At 44.3% G+C, this 18,908-nt stretch overlaps 1 protein-coding gene across 2 annotated transcripts in view; it reads right to left on the bottom strand.

The window, feature by feature from the left end:
* Nucleotides 1-18,908, bottom strand: part of FAM234B (family with sequence similarity 234 member B) — a 21,301-nt gene extending 2,393 nt beyond the window's left edge. The window contains exons 1-12 of one of the 2 annotated variants that reach the window (XM_003202213.5): nucleotides 18,781-18,908; nucleotides 12,424-12,816; nucleotides 11,419-11,517; nucleotides 9,419-9,607; nucleotides 8,173-8,303; nucleotides 7,360-7,507; nucleotides 6,857-6,998; nucleotides 6,293-6,436; nucleotides 2,552-2,633; nucleotides 2,166-2,321; nucleotides 1,434-1,551; nucleotides 84-310 (exon numbers count right to left, since the gene is read on the bottom strand). In XM_003202213.5, the coding sequence (XP_003202261.1) occupies nucleotides 84-310; nucleotides 1,434-1,551; nucleotides 2,166-2,321; nucleotides 2,552-2,633; nucleotides 6,293-6,436; nucleotides 6,857-6,998; nucleotides 7,360-7,507; nucleotides 8,173-8,303; nucleotides 9,419-9,607; nucleotides 11,419-11,517; nucleotides 12,424-12,816; nucleotides 18,781-18,817 (1,866 nt within the window). In that variant the 5' untranslated portion in view covers nucleotides 18,818-18,908. Of the gene's footprint in view, nucleotides 1-83; nucleotides 311-1,433; nucleotides 1,552-2,165; nucleotides 2,322-2,551; nucleotides 2,634-6,292; nucleotides 6,437-6,856; nucleotides 6,999-7,359; nucleotides 7,508-8,172; nucleotides 8,304-9,418; nucleotides 9,608-11,418; nucleotides 11,518-12,290; nucleotides 12,817-18,780 lie in introns of those variants that run through there. The other variant, XM_085224796.1, reaches the window with a different exon arrangement.

The raw sequence follows: 18,908 nt of genomic DNA, 5'->3' as shown, positions 1-18,908 counted from the left end.
AGAGCACCTAACTGTATCAGTACAGAAGCAATCATATATCCTGAACAATCTGCATCTGATCACAGATTCCTGCACAATCTCACCTTGTGAGGGAAGTCAACAAATTTCAGTCGAGCAAGAAATCGCCTCACTTCTCCACGGCTGATTTTGGGAGTGGTGGTGTCCTTTAGCCACACCATTCGACCCTGTGTCATCATGGCCCATTTCAAGCCCAACTTGCTGACTGAGAGAAATCCTGGCTGTTTTTCAGAGGTTGCAGTTGTTGTCACAGTGATGTGAAATGCATCCTTCTGGAGATCATTAATTCCAACTGATTCATCAGAAAAGAGAGAGAAAATATTGGTGAGGAATAATAACTATGTTTCACCCAAAAGAAATCTTACAGTCTTCACTCATTCCAAACAGTCACTGGTCTGAGGATGTATTCAATTTGATTTTTCAATAGCATGAGCCTTAGTTCGTTAGGGAAAACAATTTTAAATAAAAATCTTTCCATAGAAATACACTGAAAAGTAGATCAACGATGTCAATTTTTGGTTCCAAGGTGCCTTTTTTTGTGTTTGACATACGAGATGTACATATTTAATTAATGCAGTTCACTTGAATAGAACATTCCTTTCCACTCCTGCTGGCATAAACTGTTACCTCTACAGAACGGTAAATTGTTAAAGTAGGAGCAAATCAGTTTACTCCAGTTACCACAGAATGATCTGTACAGACCTCAGAAATCCCAGCTTCTAACAAATCCTTCTAAGAACAATATTCTATTTGTTCTTGACTGAGCTGTTTTTTGATACAAATCTGATTAGACATATCACTACATAGCAGCTTCTCCCTGCTTCCTGGCCTACTGGAATCAGTGCTATATGCACTGACCTTTTATCCTGCATCCTGCCATGCTCAACAAGTTGGATGTTGGTTGAACTGTTTTAGAAAAAGAAAGGAAATACAACAGGGACTGTGAGATCTTGTAAATGTTAAATCTAGATCCACTTTCCCTTGGAAACATGCAGTGAAACATTTTGGATTCTCCCTTTCAAAAAGAAAGAGGAAAGAGCAGTACATCTGCTATCTCGAAGGGCAGAAGAGGACAGCCAGCAAAGACAGAAGTGTATCTGAGGTGATGTGCTCCACAGAAAGCAAGGGAATGTATCTGGTATTAAACATGCATGAATTCAAACTCAGACTTTTCCATGTTTAAACGTTCAGGAATCTTGCTGGGCCTTTCAGTTGTAAAGTAGGGATTGGATAGGACCTTTCTTCAGGTGAAAGAGCAATCTGATTTCCCACTGCTGGTCTGTGTGAGTGGTGGATCTCAAATACTACCTATTAGTATATGTGGTATACCACGTTTACCACTTTGTTTCTCACAGCTACATCTTCATTCCTCCATTTCTTTTAGGCTAGGTAGTCTCTCCACCATTTGAACTCACCTGCTGAAGCAATGACTTTGTCTGTTGCATTGGTGAGGTCCAAAAGGACTGTAGGGAAAACAGGATGGAGAAGATAAAGGTGGTGCAGACCCGGGCGCTCAGATCTGGGACCAGGATGCTGATGGAATGAAAAGTGAACAAAAATGTTACAGATGACTACCAAAAGGCAGCCTAGCTTTGCCAAAGAAAAAAAAACTGTTTACTGATATTGTGCTACCTTTGCTTGGTACTGAGAATCAAAAACTTAATGGTTTCAGAGCTGAAAGAGTGCAAAACTTTTTTTCTCAAACAAAATTTGCTCCCCAGCCTCTGTTTGGTAAAGTTCAGATTTTGCTCTATGAAAGCTGGCTTGATTGGCCAAGCTACAGTCTGGAAGTTTGGGACTCCATGCTGACTTGTGTGTTGGTATGCTGAAAAGAATCTCTCAGGGTGTGGGAACAAAGTTGCAGGCAGAAAATCTCAGTGTTGCTGAGAAAGCAAATTATTTTCATAATACAGAAAATTTTGGTTTCGTGGAAGGGAGCTCTCAGTCTATGAAGTTTCTTGGTGAAAAAATCATACATATGCTCCTGTGTACAGGCTTGAAGAAGTCCATCCAAGTCGAAGCAAGAGGGAAAGATGTCCCTAGCAGTCTCAAATAGCAGGCTTAGAGTTCAATTACATCAGGAATAAAAGACAGAGATTATATGTACCTCACAGAAAACTCAAAGTGAAGAAAGGGTGGCTGCTCACCAAACTCTGTAGCACAGGCTGTGCTTCGTCAGCCCAGAAGAGAAAAACAGATTTCTTGTCCAAAGTCATGACTGATAGTGCATCAAGTTGTTGTTTCTGCCATGGGAGTTCCTGCTTCCAAACAAGGAGGCCAGATTTGCCATCTACCACCACCACCTCAAGATAGAGAAAGAGACGTAGCATTAACGGGTGTTCAGGTGCAGGCGTAAAGAGAGTCTCCTTACTCTGACACAGCCTGTGTTATTTTCTGTCAGGCCTGTGGCCACATAGAGACCAGTGTCAGCCGCAGAAATAGGAATTGATGAAAGTAGAGAATCACTGCCCCTTTCAACCCAGCTCCTTCACTTTTACGTTGCCACTGCCCTCTCTGCTGCCTCTTGTTTTACCTTTTTCTTCCCATTTCCGGTCTGTGCTTGCAGCATGAAGTCCAGGGTTTGATCAGCACTGAAGTACCCCAGCACTGGCTGGCTGCAAATTTGAACAAAAAAACCACTCAGCTCTATGACAGAAAAAGAGGAATTGCTTTCATCCTCCATTCTACCTCTTCCCAAGGCAGTAATTGCCCAAATATTTCATCCATTGAGAGTTATTCTTACTGGCAGAAACCATTTTTTGGTGGATAAGAAAAGTGAAAAATGATCAAACAGCCCATAGCATTTACTGGCCATTTTTCAGAGTTGACTAGAGGGAAGGGGAGGTGGTGCAATGCCTGCTGGGCTGTGTAGGTATTTGTTTATCACCCTATGGCATGGCTGTATTATTCTTTCCCTAGCATGAGAATCTGTTCAGTTTTGCTACAGTCATAAAAAATTACCCAAACCTTTCAAAATTCATCAAGAGATTTGACTTCCTGCTCAAAGCAGTTTTCAAAAAAGTTCCTTTTTATCCTCTCCCTTCTGGGCAACTTAACACTATTACTTTAATAACTGTTATTATAACTGCTTTCTAACCATCTTACTTGCTTTTGGCTTTCTGAGTCTCTTACCTGCTTTTGGCTTTCTGAGTCTAACCTCTGTCTTCCCTAAATTCAGCACAGCTGGGCCTACGAAGCATACATGATTTCTTTGAATTCACAGTTTCATAGGGCAAGGCTAGATGACCAGAGCATGCCCTTCCTCCTTTTGTTTATGATACACTGTTGTATTTTATCCAGTTAACCAAGTACCAGAGTTTGGCAAGATGTGCCCAGCCATGAGACTGCTATGGAAATACAAAGACAAGATAAACTCATCACTTCTTGTGACAGTCAGTTCTAATGATTAATCTCATTGTCAGAAACATGGCTGCATTTTCATTTTCTGGGACATGAGCAGCTTCTGCTCCAAAGCACTTTTCTTGCTATAGCAAGATTAAAATCCCTGTTAGCTCCTGTTACTTACATGCACACATGAACTCATCTCTCAGGCTTCATCATCTAAGCACACTAACTTAAATCTTCCATGCTGAAGTATTTTTCCAGCTCTTTTCTCCAGATTTTCCAGCCTCCACTTTAAAATGTGCAGACCAGAATGGCTTTTTAAGAGTAATGCCACAGCACAGCAGTGACTTGATTATCTGTACTTGTATAGAGGGCTACTTGTAAGGAGGGCTACGAAGATGATAAAAAGCCTACAGGGCAAGATATATGAAGAGCAGCTGAGGTCCCCTGGTTGGCTCAGCACAGAGCAGAGGAGCTGAAGGGAGGCCTGATGGCGGCTGCAGCTCCTCACAGGGAGCGGAGGGGCAGCGCTGAGCTCTGCTCTGTGTGACAGCGACAGGGCCCGAGGGAACGGCATGGAGCTGTGCCAGGGAAGAGGCAGCTGGGGGTCAAGGACAGGGTCTGCACCACAGGGCGGTGGGCATGGAACGGGCTGTTCAGTGTAGTGATCATGGCCCCGCGGTACTGGAGTTCAAGAAAGATCTAGATAACAATCTCAGACATATGGTCTGATATTTGGGTGGTGTTCTGTGGAGCCAGGAGTTGGACTTGATGTTCCTTGGGTATCCCTTTCAACTCAGAAAGTTCTACAATTCTATTATTCTATTATTAACATAATACACTTTTAAATACCTTTGGCAATCACAGCTAATAATTTACAGGCAGTCTCAAGACACGTTCCTATAACTTAAAAAATCTCCTGTACCAAAAAGAAGCAGTATGCTATTCTGTTCTAAGGGCATTCACTTAAACTCTCTCCTGATGTGGCACTTCTCATACTTCTGGTGGGCTACAGTCAGTGGCAGATTCCACACATTGAATGCAGGCAGACATATGTATTTTAGATGCTACCAATCAACTGAAAAATCCCCTGGGCACTTTCTTGTATGAACCAGAAGGCTAGTAATTATTCCTGCCTAACACTAATCCCCACAGCAACCAGCAATTAATCCTCTCTTATCTGAAACATCCATTTACAATGCAATTTTCAAATGCTTACACAATTTCATGGTCTCTGAACTTCACTCTTGTTTTATAACTACTGGTTGTCCTTCACGGTCTTCCATGGATCTTGTCAAAATCTATCCAGAAATGCAGCACACTTGCAGAAGCCAGGCTGTTATCTGAGAATGCACCCAAAGGCACAGACTTAGTCTGCTTGGCTAGAGCAAGACAGAGGTTGGAGCAGGGTTACTGAGGGAAAGGGGAGGTCTCAACTGGGTCAGTATACTCTGTCTGATGGTGACCTGGGTTTAAGCTTGTTTGGTGACACCTCAGAACTCGGACCGGAGGACTTCCAAAGATGCCTTCCAATCCCAATTATTCTGTGACTCAGTGAACAAAAGCATCTTTCAACACTTCTTGATTTGAATCCCTACAAATTTTCCAATTAGTTGGTTCATTTAGAAGTTTTTATATATTATTGATTTTATAGCATCTGTGAACTGACTCTGTTTAGTCAGCATACACTTACCCTTCAAACTTGACCCATATCCAGAAATCTGAAGACTCTGGAACAAAAACTCTTTTAACTCACTACCTTTCCCCATACTGAGATCAACTTGCCATAACTCATTCCTAAAGCCACTGCTTATGTCACCCACCAGCCTTCAAGACTGGGCATAGTGTAAGAGTATCAAATCTAGATGATCTTTTTTTCTCAATGAAGATTCTATGCCTTCCTCCTATAGAAGCTGTTGGCGGGTAACACGGAGGTGAGAGCTGCTTTCTTTCCTCTAGATAGCAGAGCTAGCAATCTGTTTCCCACATAATTTCCTTCAACTGTGCCCAGCTGCCCTTTGCAAACATTTAGCACTCAAAAAGCTGAAATTGCCAGTTATTATCAACCCATTAGGTCTAGCAAATTGCTCAACTTTTATGTGTGAAGTCAGAGGATGAGAAATATTATTTTAAGGTTTACATTTAGTATAGATGGCAAACCGCCATCAGAGTGCTGATTTTCAGCTTTCAAGGAAGATTAAGATCAACGCGGCATATTCAGACACCTCTAACACTTAGCACCACTAATGCACCTGCTCCTCTCCACTGAGCTGGCAACTGGCAGCTGTGGACAGCAGACGGGCTGAATCACACACCAGAAGTCCCCTAAGCTCCAGTGCCACAGTAGTCAAGACATTTATGTTGGATATCTGTATCAAGCCGTTTATTAGAACAAAGAAGGGGACAGACTTTTAGCAGAGTCTGTTGCAATGGGACAAGGGGAAACGGTTTCAAACTGAAAGAGGGGAGATTTAGACTGGATATGAGGAAAAAAAGGTTTTTTTTACAATAAGGATACTGAAGCACTGGCACAGGTTGCCCAGAGAGATGCTCCATCCCTGGAGACATCCAAGGTCAGGCTGGAGGGGCTCTGAGTATCCTGATCTATCTGTAGGTGTCCCTTTTCATTGCAGGGAAGTTGGATTAATGACTTTTAAAGGTCTCTTCCAACTCAAACAATTCCATGATTCTACGATTTATCATCACTCACACATTCTAAAGGTTTAAAGGTTTTGAGCCTTCTGCTCTTTGTTCCACTTGCCCTCCTTGTTTGTGCATCAATGTACACATATGCCTCCAGCTCATAGGTTTCCTTGCAGACATGGAGAATTCTTCTTGATTGCTTTCTAAGGAACACATGCACTTAAAGGTGAAAAGTAGGAAATAGTATAGAAATAAAAAAGAAAGGAAAATGTTCCCAGTAGATAACCTGCTGATGTTCTGAATTTCCAAGGTCCAGCGGGGCTCGAGGTCCTGTCCCTGCAGTAGAATCAAGCCTTCTTTGGTGGTGATGAGCAGGTTGCTGCAGTTTGTGTCAGGTGCCTTTATCGTCTGCAGGAAGTCAACACCCCCACTGGGACAAATGGAAAGCAGAGAGAAGATTCCTAGGCTTTACTTAAGCATCTCAGCATTACCTGCCTGTCCACCCAACAATCTAAGATTTGAACTCTTTTTGAACAGGTTCATCTTTTCTTCAGTGACTGAGGTTAATTTCACATTGTTATTTCTTAGTTAACTGGCCTAAGTTCAGATCTATGCTCTTCTGAATGTCTTGAATTACTATAAAAAGCATGGGCTGCAGGGTTTCATATTTGTTCCCTTTTATTCCTATCAAGACTGATCCTGACCACAATTTGTCAGTACTGGTTACAATACTCCACAGTATTGTTAACAACCAGAAATGGAAAGGACAGAACTGTGTCTAGGAGTGCAAGAAGGTATACATCTTTCCTTCCCCTTCCAGCAGAACCAAGATTACAAGTTTGTCTCCTACCTGTAAATGTCAATGAGCTCTGACAGGTTTACAGATCTGCGCTTTTCCCATTCTGGCTCCTCCTGATGCAGCATCATAGGAAAGCTGTCCCGGTTTCTGGCTTGGGTAAAGATATCCCTCAGGGCAACTGCTTGAACATTACCTGCCAGAAAGAGTAAAGATGAAGAGTCCTGACTGCAAAGGTTAATTTCATAGTAACAAAGAGGGTCCTTTGGACTGCTGTTGTTACGGCAGAACGCAAAGGAAAGCCCAGAGTTGCACCTTCCTTGGCATGATGCACCATTGGCAAACTTGGCTTTGAGAAACTTAGAGGTATTCCAGGCTAGCAGACATTGATACTCTTCCACTGCATAGCAGTAAGACTCCTTTCCATGCCCTCTGCTCCCAGATTTTACAGTGCAAGACATAATAGAGACATCCCAGGAATACTCTAAGCCAATTTAGGTAAAAATAATGTTCTTTTTCAGAAAGGTGAAGTACTTGTGAGTCAAGGTGCATCTTACCAAAACCAAACAGGATGTAGATGGCTCCCCGGCTGGTGATATGGACTTGAGGGCCAATTACTTTCCCTTCTCCAATGATGTTGTACTTCACAGGCCCGCCCAAAGCAACCCCAGTCTTTCCTGACACCAAGACGAAAAACACATCAGGCTGCAAAGACAGAGATGTAGAGATTTCTGGCAGTGCTTTCACACATTTGTGCTCTCAGAATCTTGCCTGGTACCACAGCATGAAGCTCTGTTGCTTTCTCCCCACAGCAAGGTCTAGCTAGTGGTCTCTCTGCTCAGCTTGGCTTCCTGGGATTCTTACATTCATGCTTTTCTCTTGTCTGCAAAAGTATCAAAGATGGAAGGGACTTCAAAAAACTGAACTCCTCTAAGAATAGTAATGCTAGAATTCCGGGGAGGGATGAGCATGGAGGAAATCTGCACTTGATCACACAACTATTTATTACCTAAGGTCAGCTGAGTGCTCTTTTCTCCAGTGGTCTATCTCAACATGGTTTTCTATACAGCTGCTAAACAGTCACTTCAAATCAGGCATTCACTGAGCAGAAACAATTCTCAAATCTCAGCCAGGGATAAATAATAACCCTTTTGTTCATTTCCAGCTGATAAGAAATGCAGGTAGTGCCATTATTGCTTGATCTCACTGTTCTGACCCACTGAAAGAAACAAGGTGCTTTTCAAGCAAATCTAAGGGAACAAAAATTAGGGGCTCCTGCATCTCCTGTTATAACCTTCCTACATTGAGGTCCTCAATCTTCCTCTAGATAGTCAAGATCCTTTCTAATCTTGAGCACAGACATGCTGTACCTGTGTTTCTTTGAGGGCCAGAACAACAATATCCCTAATACCATCTCCATCTACATCTGGAAGAGTTGCAGCTGGTGCAGCCAAGATCCCATCTGAAAGGTGAATGGAGTTCAGTGTCCAGATGGTTTTGCCTATGGAAAGAAAAGGATGAAAGAGACCTTGGGGAACCAGAGGACATTCCCAAATAGTTCTACAAAACCCTCTTGAAGGAGAGAGCAGAAGAGCTTGTTTTCCTTATTCCCTGAGAAAACAAAAAACAAGCATACAGGGTCAAGCTTCAGTGGGAAGCAAAGCGCACTTCTTTAGACTGGCTTTGAGTTGTGTCTTTGTTCTGTTGTGCTTCCTTCTCTGCATCTCTCTAAACAGATCTGAGCCCAAAAATCTTCCTGAAATAACAGGGCATATTTGAGGTTCACTCTTGGAAGGAGAACCTAAATAGGAATGCTGCTCTGCAGAACAGCAGTTGCTTTCCACAGTCAGCAGTACAGACTGTAGGTGGATGCCAGGAAGGAGAACAGATGGCTAGTTCTAATATTCAAAGTGCAAATCTGTGTCTCCATTAAATTCCCAGCAGCAAATAGCCACTCCGGTATAGCATGCTCGCTCCTCCTCAGGGTGAATGCATGTTAGCAGACGTGATGTCAAACTGTTCAGCAGTCCAGTGTGGACCCAGCTGGAAACTCAGTAAAACCTGTTTTGCAGATTAGCTGATAAACACTCAAAAAAAAACCCCAACAAAATGAAATGTGATGCTTTTACTTCTCCATAATTCTTTTGCCAGCACAGCGATTAAAAATGCAGCATTCATTCATATCTAATTGATTCCCTTATGGGCCTAATTTATTTGAAAGCTTGTCTAGCTGTAGCATACATCTTTACATAACTTCTCTGAGACTGGTGTTCAGCTTCTCAGTGCCATTAGTTAGGTGCAGAGCTGTACTAACAGCTACATGTTGATGAAAACACATCTTGTATATCTTTTGTGCCATGGAGACATGATAGGACAAGATAAATATTTTGAGTAGTTCTGAAATGGTAGGATAGAGATACTACCAGAGAGCATCAAAGGTTTGAATGCTCTTTTACCTTTTATAACTTGAAAAACGTCAGTGTTCTGACCCTTCCCTGTGTGTCACTAATAACAGCCACTACAAAGAGCCAGCACTGAATCATTCATGCTTACTAGCCCTTCAAAGAAAATGAAAATGCAGCAGCATCTTTCTAACAAGCTAGCACTTGACTCTACCTGTGGAGGCACTAAGAAGGCTGAGGAATTTAGCTGTTCCTGTCACAAGGCAAACGGGCTCTGCTGGTGACCCCAGTGACAGCCCTTTGCACTGCACACTCCGAGTCTCTTCTGGAAGCTGGATGGACCATAAAGTGCTGCCATTCATACCAGAAAGGGCTACCACAGTCACAGAGGGCGTAGAGACACCTGGAAGAGACAGGAGGAAGAGAGTAAAATGCCTTGCCATCAAAGGCTATGTCTACACTGTCTTTGGTACTTGTGCTTGAATTCCAGTTCTAGCTCCTGGAGCTGAGTGGCTCAAGCCAGCTCTATCCACACTGCTTTAAAGCAAAGGTTCAAATCCCACTCTATGGTTTAGTGTTTCTGCCAGCAGAACCTACTGGTGACCTTCAGACAAGTTAAGCTATGAGCCAACAGCACAATCAAAGTTGGTGGCTGGACATGAGCTAACTTCAAGAAACATGGTCAGGTGGGCACAGAGGAACCAAGCTCCTTCTGGGGACAACCTGCTTAGTTGTGCTGAATCATTCTGTTGTTAAACCAGACTGATCTTTCTCATGCCCTCTGCCTCAGGCCAATGGATACCACTGAGGAGATGCCTTAGGTAATTCCCAAGGCAGCTGCTGCCTCACGTGGAAGGCCTGGGCTGTCTTGGCAGCAGCAGGTGATTGGCAATCTGAGAGTTTCTTCTGTTGTATTTTAAATCAGTTTTTGTCACTGTTGTTGTGAGAAATAGATTGAATGCAACAAATTGGTGTAATTCAGGGTCTTTTTCTAATTCACCAGTTAGCACAAAATAATAGTGAGAAAAGGTGCCCCATGCTGTATCAATAGACTGTTGGCTCTGATTTCAAATACCAGCAACTTTTAGCTCAGCCTGCCCTTATATAGAATTGTAATCTCTACCTTTCATACCATAAGTTAGGATATGAACTTCCACACATTTCAAGATAACAACAGTTCCTGTTGGCTCCTGTTTTAATGGCAACACTCTGCATGACTTGACTACATGGAGGTTCTGAGCCCATTCTCTAAATCAAACTTAATCACTTGTCAAACTGAAAATCATATGGCTTATGCTAAAGAGTTGTCTCAACATAAATTTTTTTTGTTGGGTTGGCAGTGATCAAGAACTAATTCTTCAGTGCAGCTCACAGCTGTAGTGTGTACAATCTGGATAAACAGCTAACAATGTCACAGCTTAGTCCATCGTGTTCATACCCCAAGAATATCTCTATCAGACATCATGTGAAGACTTTGAGCACAAGCTTTAGGAGAGCTGATGTCCAGCTACCTGGGTATAGGACTGAGATGTGCTTACACCTGCTTTCCTGTCTGCTTTATGTCTCCTAGCACAGCTTCAGCCCAGGATGCAGCTAGGTATGGCTAGTTCCATTTGGAGCATGCTAAAAACTGCACATCCGTGATGAAAGAGAAAATAAGTACAATGGCAAAATACAGAACAGAAAGACAACCTCCACAAACTGAATACAGTTCTCACATCAACAGTCTCTCATGTATTTCTTAAAAACTTGGTCTGCACAATTTTCTCTCTGTTTATAGGTTTATTTCTACAGGACTTCTACCTCCTTGCCTTTACAATGGTAGAACAACTGAGTCTTTTAGTGAAGGGCTTTGAGAAGCAGCTTTTGAGAAGTGAAAAAAATAACGGACACCTTATTTTTACCTGCTATTTGTAGTGAAGTGCTTTCTGTCACTTTATCTCTGCCTGCAGATCAGGGACAGAGAGATGGACAAATACAGGACAGAGAGATGGACTCACCCCAAGGTGTGGTATAGGGACAGAGGTGACTGCAAACCAGTATTGAAGCATAAACAGCATAATAAAGCACAGACAGAACAATAGCCACTTCAGTGGGGAAAAAAAAAACAAAAAACCACAGTGGATTTACAGTGACAGCAACTTTTCCCAACCATTGTATGAATATCCAAAGGTCTGTATTGACAAGTACAGGAAAGAGAGTAGAAGAACTTACCCATGACACTGGCGTTCATCAGGGCTGTGAAGACGATGAGGATGTCAGGGAGCCCATCACCATTCACATCACAAAGCTCCAATGGGGATAACACACCACCTACAACAGTCGCAGAGAACCACGCTGTTGACAAAGCAGCCACGCAGCCAGCTCTCTGCATTGTGAGTAGAAGGCTGGCACAAAAAAAACAATTGTGGAGTCTGCTAAGGAATGATCAATCCCAGGCAGCTCCCATCATGGCTAGATCTTTTATTGCATGGAAAGGCAGAAATGTAGCATCTGGATCAGAGAAAAGAAAGGGAAAAATAGAGGAGCTAAAGGGAAAAAACAGATGTCTGCTTCCCAATTCACTTTCAGAGGTGATGTGGGAGTCACATATCTTATGACAGGCTTAGATTTGGAAGCTGGGGCAGAAAGCAAGGAGGGAGAGACATATCTAGACCTGGCAGAAATTATTTCACAATACTGCAGAGGTCAGAATGGGAGATACTTTAGAAATGTTACCAGTGGCCTGTACAGGATGACAAGATTCCAAATGTTGATTTACAGATTCAAGCAGGACAAGACAATAGAAATGAGGTTAGTTGAGCCAGTCAGGAGACATAAAGACCTCTATCCCTCTCTTCCCAAACTCCCACACACTTCAGCGTGGAGGATCTGGTGAAACCCAGGGTCTAGATAGGGAGGCACTGTGTTTTAAAGTGGGCATTTCCATCTGAAACAGAGCACGCCTTCTGGACAAAAAGGCAGGATGGGAGAAGAATCAAAATGCTTTTTGGTGTTGACAGAAACAAGATTTTGTGATCTACTGCTGTCAGATTTCACAGGCCTCAGGTTGAAGAGAGAACAGGACAGAGCCTCCTGTCTTTTACCTCGGAGCATTTGCAGTGGTGAGGAAGGGTCTCTGTTCTGAGCTGGCTCTCCCAGATAGGTCTCTCCCGCCGATGCCCAGCCTGGGAGCTGCCACCTCCCCCACGCCAGATGCTGTTCCTGGGGCTTTCTCACCTGCTCCCTGACCTAGGTTGTGGTTCCAGGTGTTATGCAAGTCCCTAGGGGGACAGGGAATTAGAAACGCGCACACCAACACAAGAATCATCGAGATCACCACGGTGAGCAAAAAGACTGCTGTGCGCAGGTATGGCATGAGGGATGGAGCAGCCTTCTGTTCCAAGCCCCCAGCTGCCTCTGCAGGATAACCCTCGGGTGCGCATTCTGACGTGTGCTGCTTTGTCATCCCAACTTCCACATCGGAGTCGGGATCCTGCACTTCCTCGGGGGGGCTCTTCCCATTCTTGACACCCCCATTTTTCTGTATGTTGAGTACGAGGTCATCTTCACTTTCATCACTATCGGCCTGAGTGAGAGGATCGTACTCTCCAAGATCCGGGCTTTTCTTTCCTGTGAAAAGAGATGGAGAGAGACAACAAAGCATTCACTCCTTGCTTTTTCAGGACCTAAGTGGAGAAAAGGCTGCAGTGCGCCACAAGTTCCAAGTGACAGCTGTGAGAAAAGACTGTCCAGTTTATTTTATTATTGTATGTATATATTATATATTATATTGTATATATTATATGTATATGTATGTATATTTTCCTGATCTGTAGTGAGCCACACTGACAACAAGGCATGCTTAGCCCTCTCGAGTGCCTAAGGTGCAATACTCTCCTGACTTGAGGCTGGACTCCTTTAGCACTTGCCAAACTCTAATCCCAACACTACCTCTCTTCTCTTGTAGGCTGGGTCCTTCAAGGGGGCCCTTCTGAAACTCACTTTTCCCCTGTTCCCCCTGTGTGGACCTCTTGGGTGCTGTATTTGCTGTCCTGCTTCATGAGGGATAGAAGGAAGGGTCATAGCAGGGATAGAGCAGCAGGCAAGTTATCAATGGATATCGACTCCTTGATGAGGGCAAAGTGAGTGATTTCACTCTTCTGGACCAGCATATATTCTGGTGTCTGAAGAGATGAGAGATGCTCTCACAACTTTCTCTGCGTGGTTCAGCACTGTAAGAAGGAGCACTCCAGCTCCTACAGTATGAAACCAGTGCTCCCCCTCTGTTCCTGTTCCCACCCACCACAGCTGACAGCTTGTACCTGGCCTTGCTGAGAGATAACACAGCACTGATGTCTGATACAGGTGGTGGTACGAGAAAGTACCTTAGCTCTAGGCGTCTTTCCAGCTCACACCCCAGTGACATGGATGCGTGACACACAGATGATTCTCCCCCTAGCCCAAGCCAGCCACATGGTGCATGACGAGGGATGGTGCACAGCCTGGTCTTATATCATGGCATAAGGCCAGGGCCATCTGTTTGCAGGGGTAGGAGAGATCAGGCAGTCTCACTGCCCTGAGCTACGAGGGGAGGAGCACGTCTCAGGGAGCTGCCTCGAACCACCAGCCTGGGCATGGAGCCATGGCTACTGCTCTGATGTTTATAAGGTTTCAGTCTATTTCTCTCTCTCCTATTCCAAGTTGGGATTTTGTTGTCCCAGATATCTGTCTCATTTCCCTTTGCCTAAAGCTGACCTAAAAGAGGAGCTAATTTGTGTCTGAAGACGCTTGAAGTTATACATGCAAGGCATAAATAACTAGCAAAGATACACAAGTAGTAACCATTCTTAGACACTAAGATGCTGGGAAAGTTTTACTGAACAGAAATTAAAGGGCTCCCTTGGTTATTCTTACTGCTTAAGATAATATGGCTTGGAGTAAGATTATACCTCAAGGACTGTGTTTGTTTTAGGACTCTCAGTGCAAGAAAGACATGGAGGCCTTGGAATGCATCCAGAGAAGGGCAACAAAGCTGTGAAGGGTCTGGAGCACAAATCTTATGGGGTGTGAATGACAGAACTGGGATTGTTCAGTCTGGAGAAGAGGGGGCACAGGGAAGACTTTGCCACTCTCTACACAACCTGAAAGGAGGTTGTGGTGAAGTGAGGCTCAGCCTCTTCTCCCAAGTAACAGCGATAGGACAAGAGGTGATGGCCTTAAGTTGCACCAGAAGAGGTACAGGTTAGATATTAGGAAAAAATGCTTCTCCAAAAGAGTGCTGCTGCCCTGGCACAGGCTGCCCAGGGAGGTGGTGGAGTCACCATCCCTGGAGGTGTTCCAGAACCATGTGGATGTGGCACTGAGGATGTGATCAGTGGGCATGGTGGGTATGGGCTGATGGATGGACTAGATGATCTTTGGAGTCTTTTCCAACCTCAATGATTCTGTTTTTTTCTGTAAAAGGCAAACTCACAGTTCCACATGTACTGTAACACCTACTTAGTGCAACACACCAGCATCTATTTTGCAGCATGTGGATCTCATTTCTTTCTCATTTGTTGCCCCACAAAAGGACCGTCACTTCTCCTTCCTGTACTACTTACAAATGATGGTCAGTGTCTACTTTAGCATCAAAGAAAAACTGTCAGTGTCAGCAAAGGTCAAATGGAGCAGCCAAAGCAACTTGGCCACAGTGAACAGAAGGAAATAAAGGTACCCAACCAGATCCCAAAGTCTAAATTGGACTCTTTCTTTCTGAACTATGTGCTTCCACACAGGACTCATGCCGAAACAATCCGGTGCACATACTCCAGAAAGTTGCTCCTTGTGAAGGTAGAGCACCCAGACAAAGATACTGCATTCCTATGGCACAGTATATTCCTGTAAGACACTGTATCAAAGGTGGATATTTCTGACATTAACCATACTGCTCCCAGTTTTGGAAACAGGTGTGCTCCGAGTACAATAGCCCAACAGCATGCTTACACTTCAGACAGACTATGATTTGTTTTGTTATTTTAATTCTAAACAATCAACCCACACGACTGAACTCTGCTGTTCATTTCTAGGGCAACTAGAAGTATTGACTTTTAGGAATGAGCTTTATTTGGTACAGTTTTGCTCTGGATCTTTAGGGAACAGAAAGAACCTTGAAACTACGGCTTACCTACTCCTTGAGCTGGCTGTAACTGAGATGCAGCGAATGTCAACAATCATGTCAACCACCACTGACATTCTGTAGTAGGAACATCATCTCCACTAAGAACCAGATAAGAATTCCAATCCATTTGTTAGAGGCTAGAAAGCAGCTGTGACACGAGTAAAGATTAACTGGTACTCACACAAGGCAAAGTTAGCTAAGGCATAAAATTTCCAGCTGATTTTTATGAAGCATCTTAAGGAAAGACACTGCCTTTAAAACCAGATCCTGGAGTGCTCACTCAGACTGTGGGAAAGTCAATTGCATATCGAACTTCAGAGAAATCAAATGCTTATTTCCCACTGCCAAAAAATCCCCTATCAAATGAACTGCAGGTGCTTTGGAAACACATCTGGAGACCTGGTGTAGACAGGCTCAACTCAGCCCCCTGAGGCTGCTCTGAGGTGCAGTGGCGGAGTCACACATGATTCACCTGGCTGGAGGGAGAGCAGAAGGAATGTGACTCTTCACCTGAGTTTCAGGTCACACTTGCTATGAGACGTGAACAGCAGTAAAGGCTGTGTAAAAACAACAACTCAGACCATTCAGAGAATTAAGATTTACTGAGAAATGCTCCTGAAGTCAAATTCTTTCCTTTGTGGTCAAGTCCAAAGCTCAGGCAGGGGGAAGGCAGTTTGTCCAACAAGAGATAGCTAAAGCTACCTCTGTTCTAAATGATCAGCCGTCAGAAAATCCAACATTCCCATGCAGTCTTCAGATCTCCAGTGTGGAAGTTAAAATGCTAAGAGAGGGACTCTTCATCAAAATCTCATCCTATCTCCTAAAATAACAATCAGTGCATAACCTTCATGATCCAGTGCTAAAGAAAACAGACCCTGGGTCATTCTGTGGCCTTCGGCATGTAACAGACTTACATAACTCACATCCTGTTATCTGCCTTTTGCATAAGGTCTCTAAGTGCATACAAACCTTGCACTCTACTGGCACAGCATCACGGCATTCACATTAACCATCACTTTCTCTACTGCTCTGTGTTTTCTTCTGCAGTTGTAGAAAATAAAAAGCTTCTCTTCTGACCTGACACAACTTGTTCTATTCCTCTTTTTCCACAACACTAAGGATAAAACAGAAGTTCCTAGTCAGTGGCCTGTGGCTACCAACAGAGGAACTGTTGCTTGTGGTCAGTGGATAAGTTACCAGTCATGACACTGGGTTATTATTATTATTTTTTCAATCATTGAGAATAAATAAATAAATAAATAAATAAATAAAAAGGAAGATTTGCAAAGATCAAAGAGAGAGAAAATGCCCCAGTGTTAACTTTCAAGGGAAGTAGGCCTCCAAAATGGACTCTGACTTTGAAAATACTCTGTGTGTTTGCTGGATAGCACTTTTTGCACTGGCAGTTCTTGGGACTCCTGCAGCAGTAGACTGGGATATCCCAGAGAAGAAAAGGTCAATTGTGCTACAACTTGGAAAGGAGGCACCTGTGAGGTGAGATGTGTTGGAATCAAGTCCTGCTTATAATGAAATATTCATTACTAGTGCCTTGAAAGATATTAAATTGCCATCTTTCTTTCTTTTTGACTTTCTGGAAACGCGACTATTTGCACTCACTTTGGAGTGAAAAGAGCAAATCTTGGACTTTACATAAGTGCAATTTCAGTGCATTATTTCAGTGATGACATACTGATTCCAGACTCCTTTGTACTCACTCCAGGCTTCTGTTTGTTCTTCTGTGTTTCAGTGGTTGGCAGGCACCCATCATTGGGTACTGCAGACATATCTCTAAGTCCATGAGGAGAACAAGTTGCCACATATTGATGTAATTAACTTAATGAGATGCTGCAGGAAAAACAGCTGTAGCAATAGGCTTTCTGCTTTCTCACTGCTGTTGAAAGCTGCATTTTTCAGGAGTTCACCATGCAAACAGGGTGTGATACATGCAATTTCACCTGAAGACTTACACAATAACTGTTTTCTCAACTGCAGTTGCAAGTTTCTCAAACCAGTCTTCTCAATGGTACATCTCAAACAGCTCACGCTACTGATGAAGATCTCAAGAGAGATTATGTCCACATTGTTTTATGGTTCCCCTGTGGACACACACACATCCACTCGTTTGCATTTTCCTATAGAAACTTCACGCACCATGTAGTCCTTCCCACTGAGATCATGGAAGCATAGAATCATTAAAGTTGGAAAATACCCCCAAGATCACCAAGATCAACCATCAGCTCATCCCCACCATGACCACTACGTCCCTCAGTGCCACATCCACATGGTTCTGGAACACCTCCAGGGATGGTAGTTTCACCACTTCTGTGGGCAACCTATACCACTGCTGCACCACTCCTTCAGAGAAGAATTTTTTCTTAATATCCAACCTGAACCTCCCCAGGTGCAACTTAAGGCCATCACCTCTTGTCCTATCGCTGTTACCTGGGAGAGTGAGTGAGCCTCACCTCACTACAACCTCCTTTCAGGTTGTGTATGGGGTAATGAGATTTCCCCTGTGCCCTGTCTTCTCCAGCCTGAAAAACCCCAGTTCCCTCAGCTGGTCCCCATCAGACTCGTGCTCCAGACTCATCACAGCTTTGTTGCCCTTCTCTGGATGCACTCCAGGGCCTCCATGTCTTTCTTGTAGCAAGGGGCCCAGAACTAAACACCTCTCAAGGTGTGACCTCATGATCAGCTTCCTGCTCCTGCTGTCTGCACTATTCCTGATCTAATCCAGGATGCTGATGGCCTTCTTGGCCACCTGGGCACACAGCTGGCACAGATTCAGCCAGCTGTCAGCTAACACCCCGAGATGTTAGAGATGAGCAGTTACTCAGTGCCCCGGCTGTCCCAGAGGCAGGAGGTGCTCAGGAGGCACCGGCTGAATGCCACCAGGTGCATTGGCACTGTCCCCAGCCCCATGCCATTCCATCCAACAGCAACCAGCAAACTCAAGTTCTGGTTTCGCAACGTTTTTTTTCTTCAGAGCCTTTTAATACCCCAGCTGAAAAGAATGGTTGGACTGCTGCTCACTGCCTTATCTTGGAAAGATCTGGTTCCTGACACAGCAGTCCCTTATTGTTGAATATCCTTTCATCTCGCATAAGATCTTTGGCTGGGAACCACGAAGACGTGCTAAGCGGCCTTTAAACACGTACCCAGATGATTATACTGACACGTACGTTCCAGACTGCTTTTTTGGGGTGAAAAACAGCGATAACATCCAGCACTCACCCCAACCCTCCCCTTCCCAGGCGCTGCTCGTCCCCACGTCCCCGCGGCCGCATCCCCATAGCAACGCACCCACTGCCCGGCAACGGAACCCCCGCGAGCCGCGAAGCCGTCAGAGCCAGGCCCCGTCGCGGAGCGGCCGCCTCAACCCGTTGCGGCCCGGCGCTGCGCTTCCTCCCCACCGCGGGAGCAAAACCCCTTACCCGGCAGCTTCAGCGCCCGGGACAGCACCGTAGCCATGCTGGAATGGAGCGGTGCGCATGCGCGCCAGCTCTCCCTCTCCGCGCCTCGCCCGCGGCATGCTGGGAAATGGAGTTCGCCAGGCGCCAGC

This window comes from Meleagris gallopavo, chromosome 1, assembly GCF_905368555.1.
Source record: "Meleagris gallopavo chromosome 1, MGAL_WU_HG_1.1, whole genome shotgun sequence".
NCBI lineage: Eukaryota > Metazoa > Chordata > Aves > Galliformes > Phasianidae > Meleagris > Meleagris gallopavo.
Note: the sequence above shows the minus strand (reverse complement) of the source record. Positions and strands in the feature narration are given on the sequence as shown.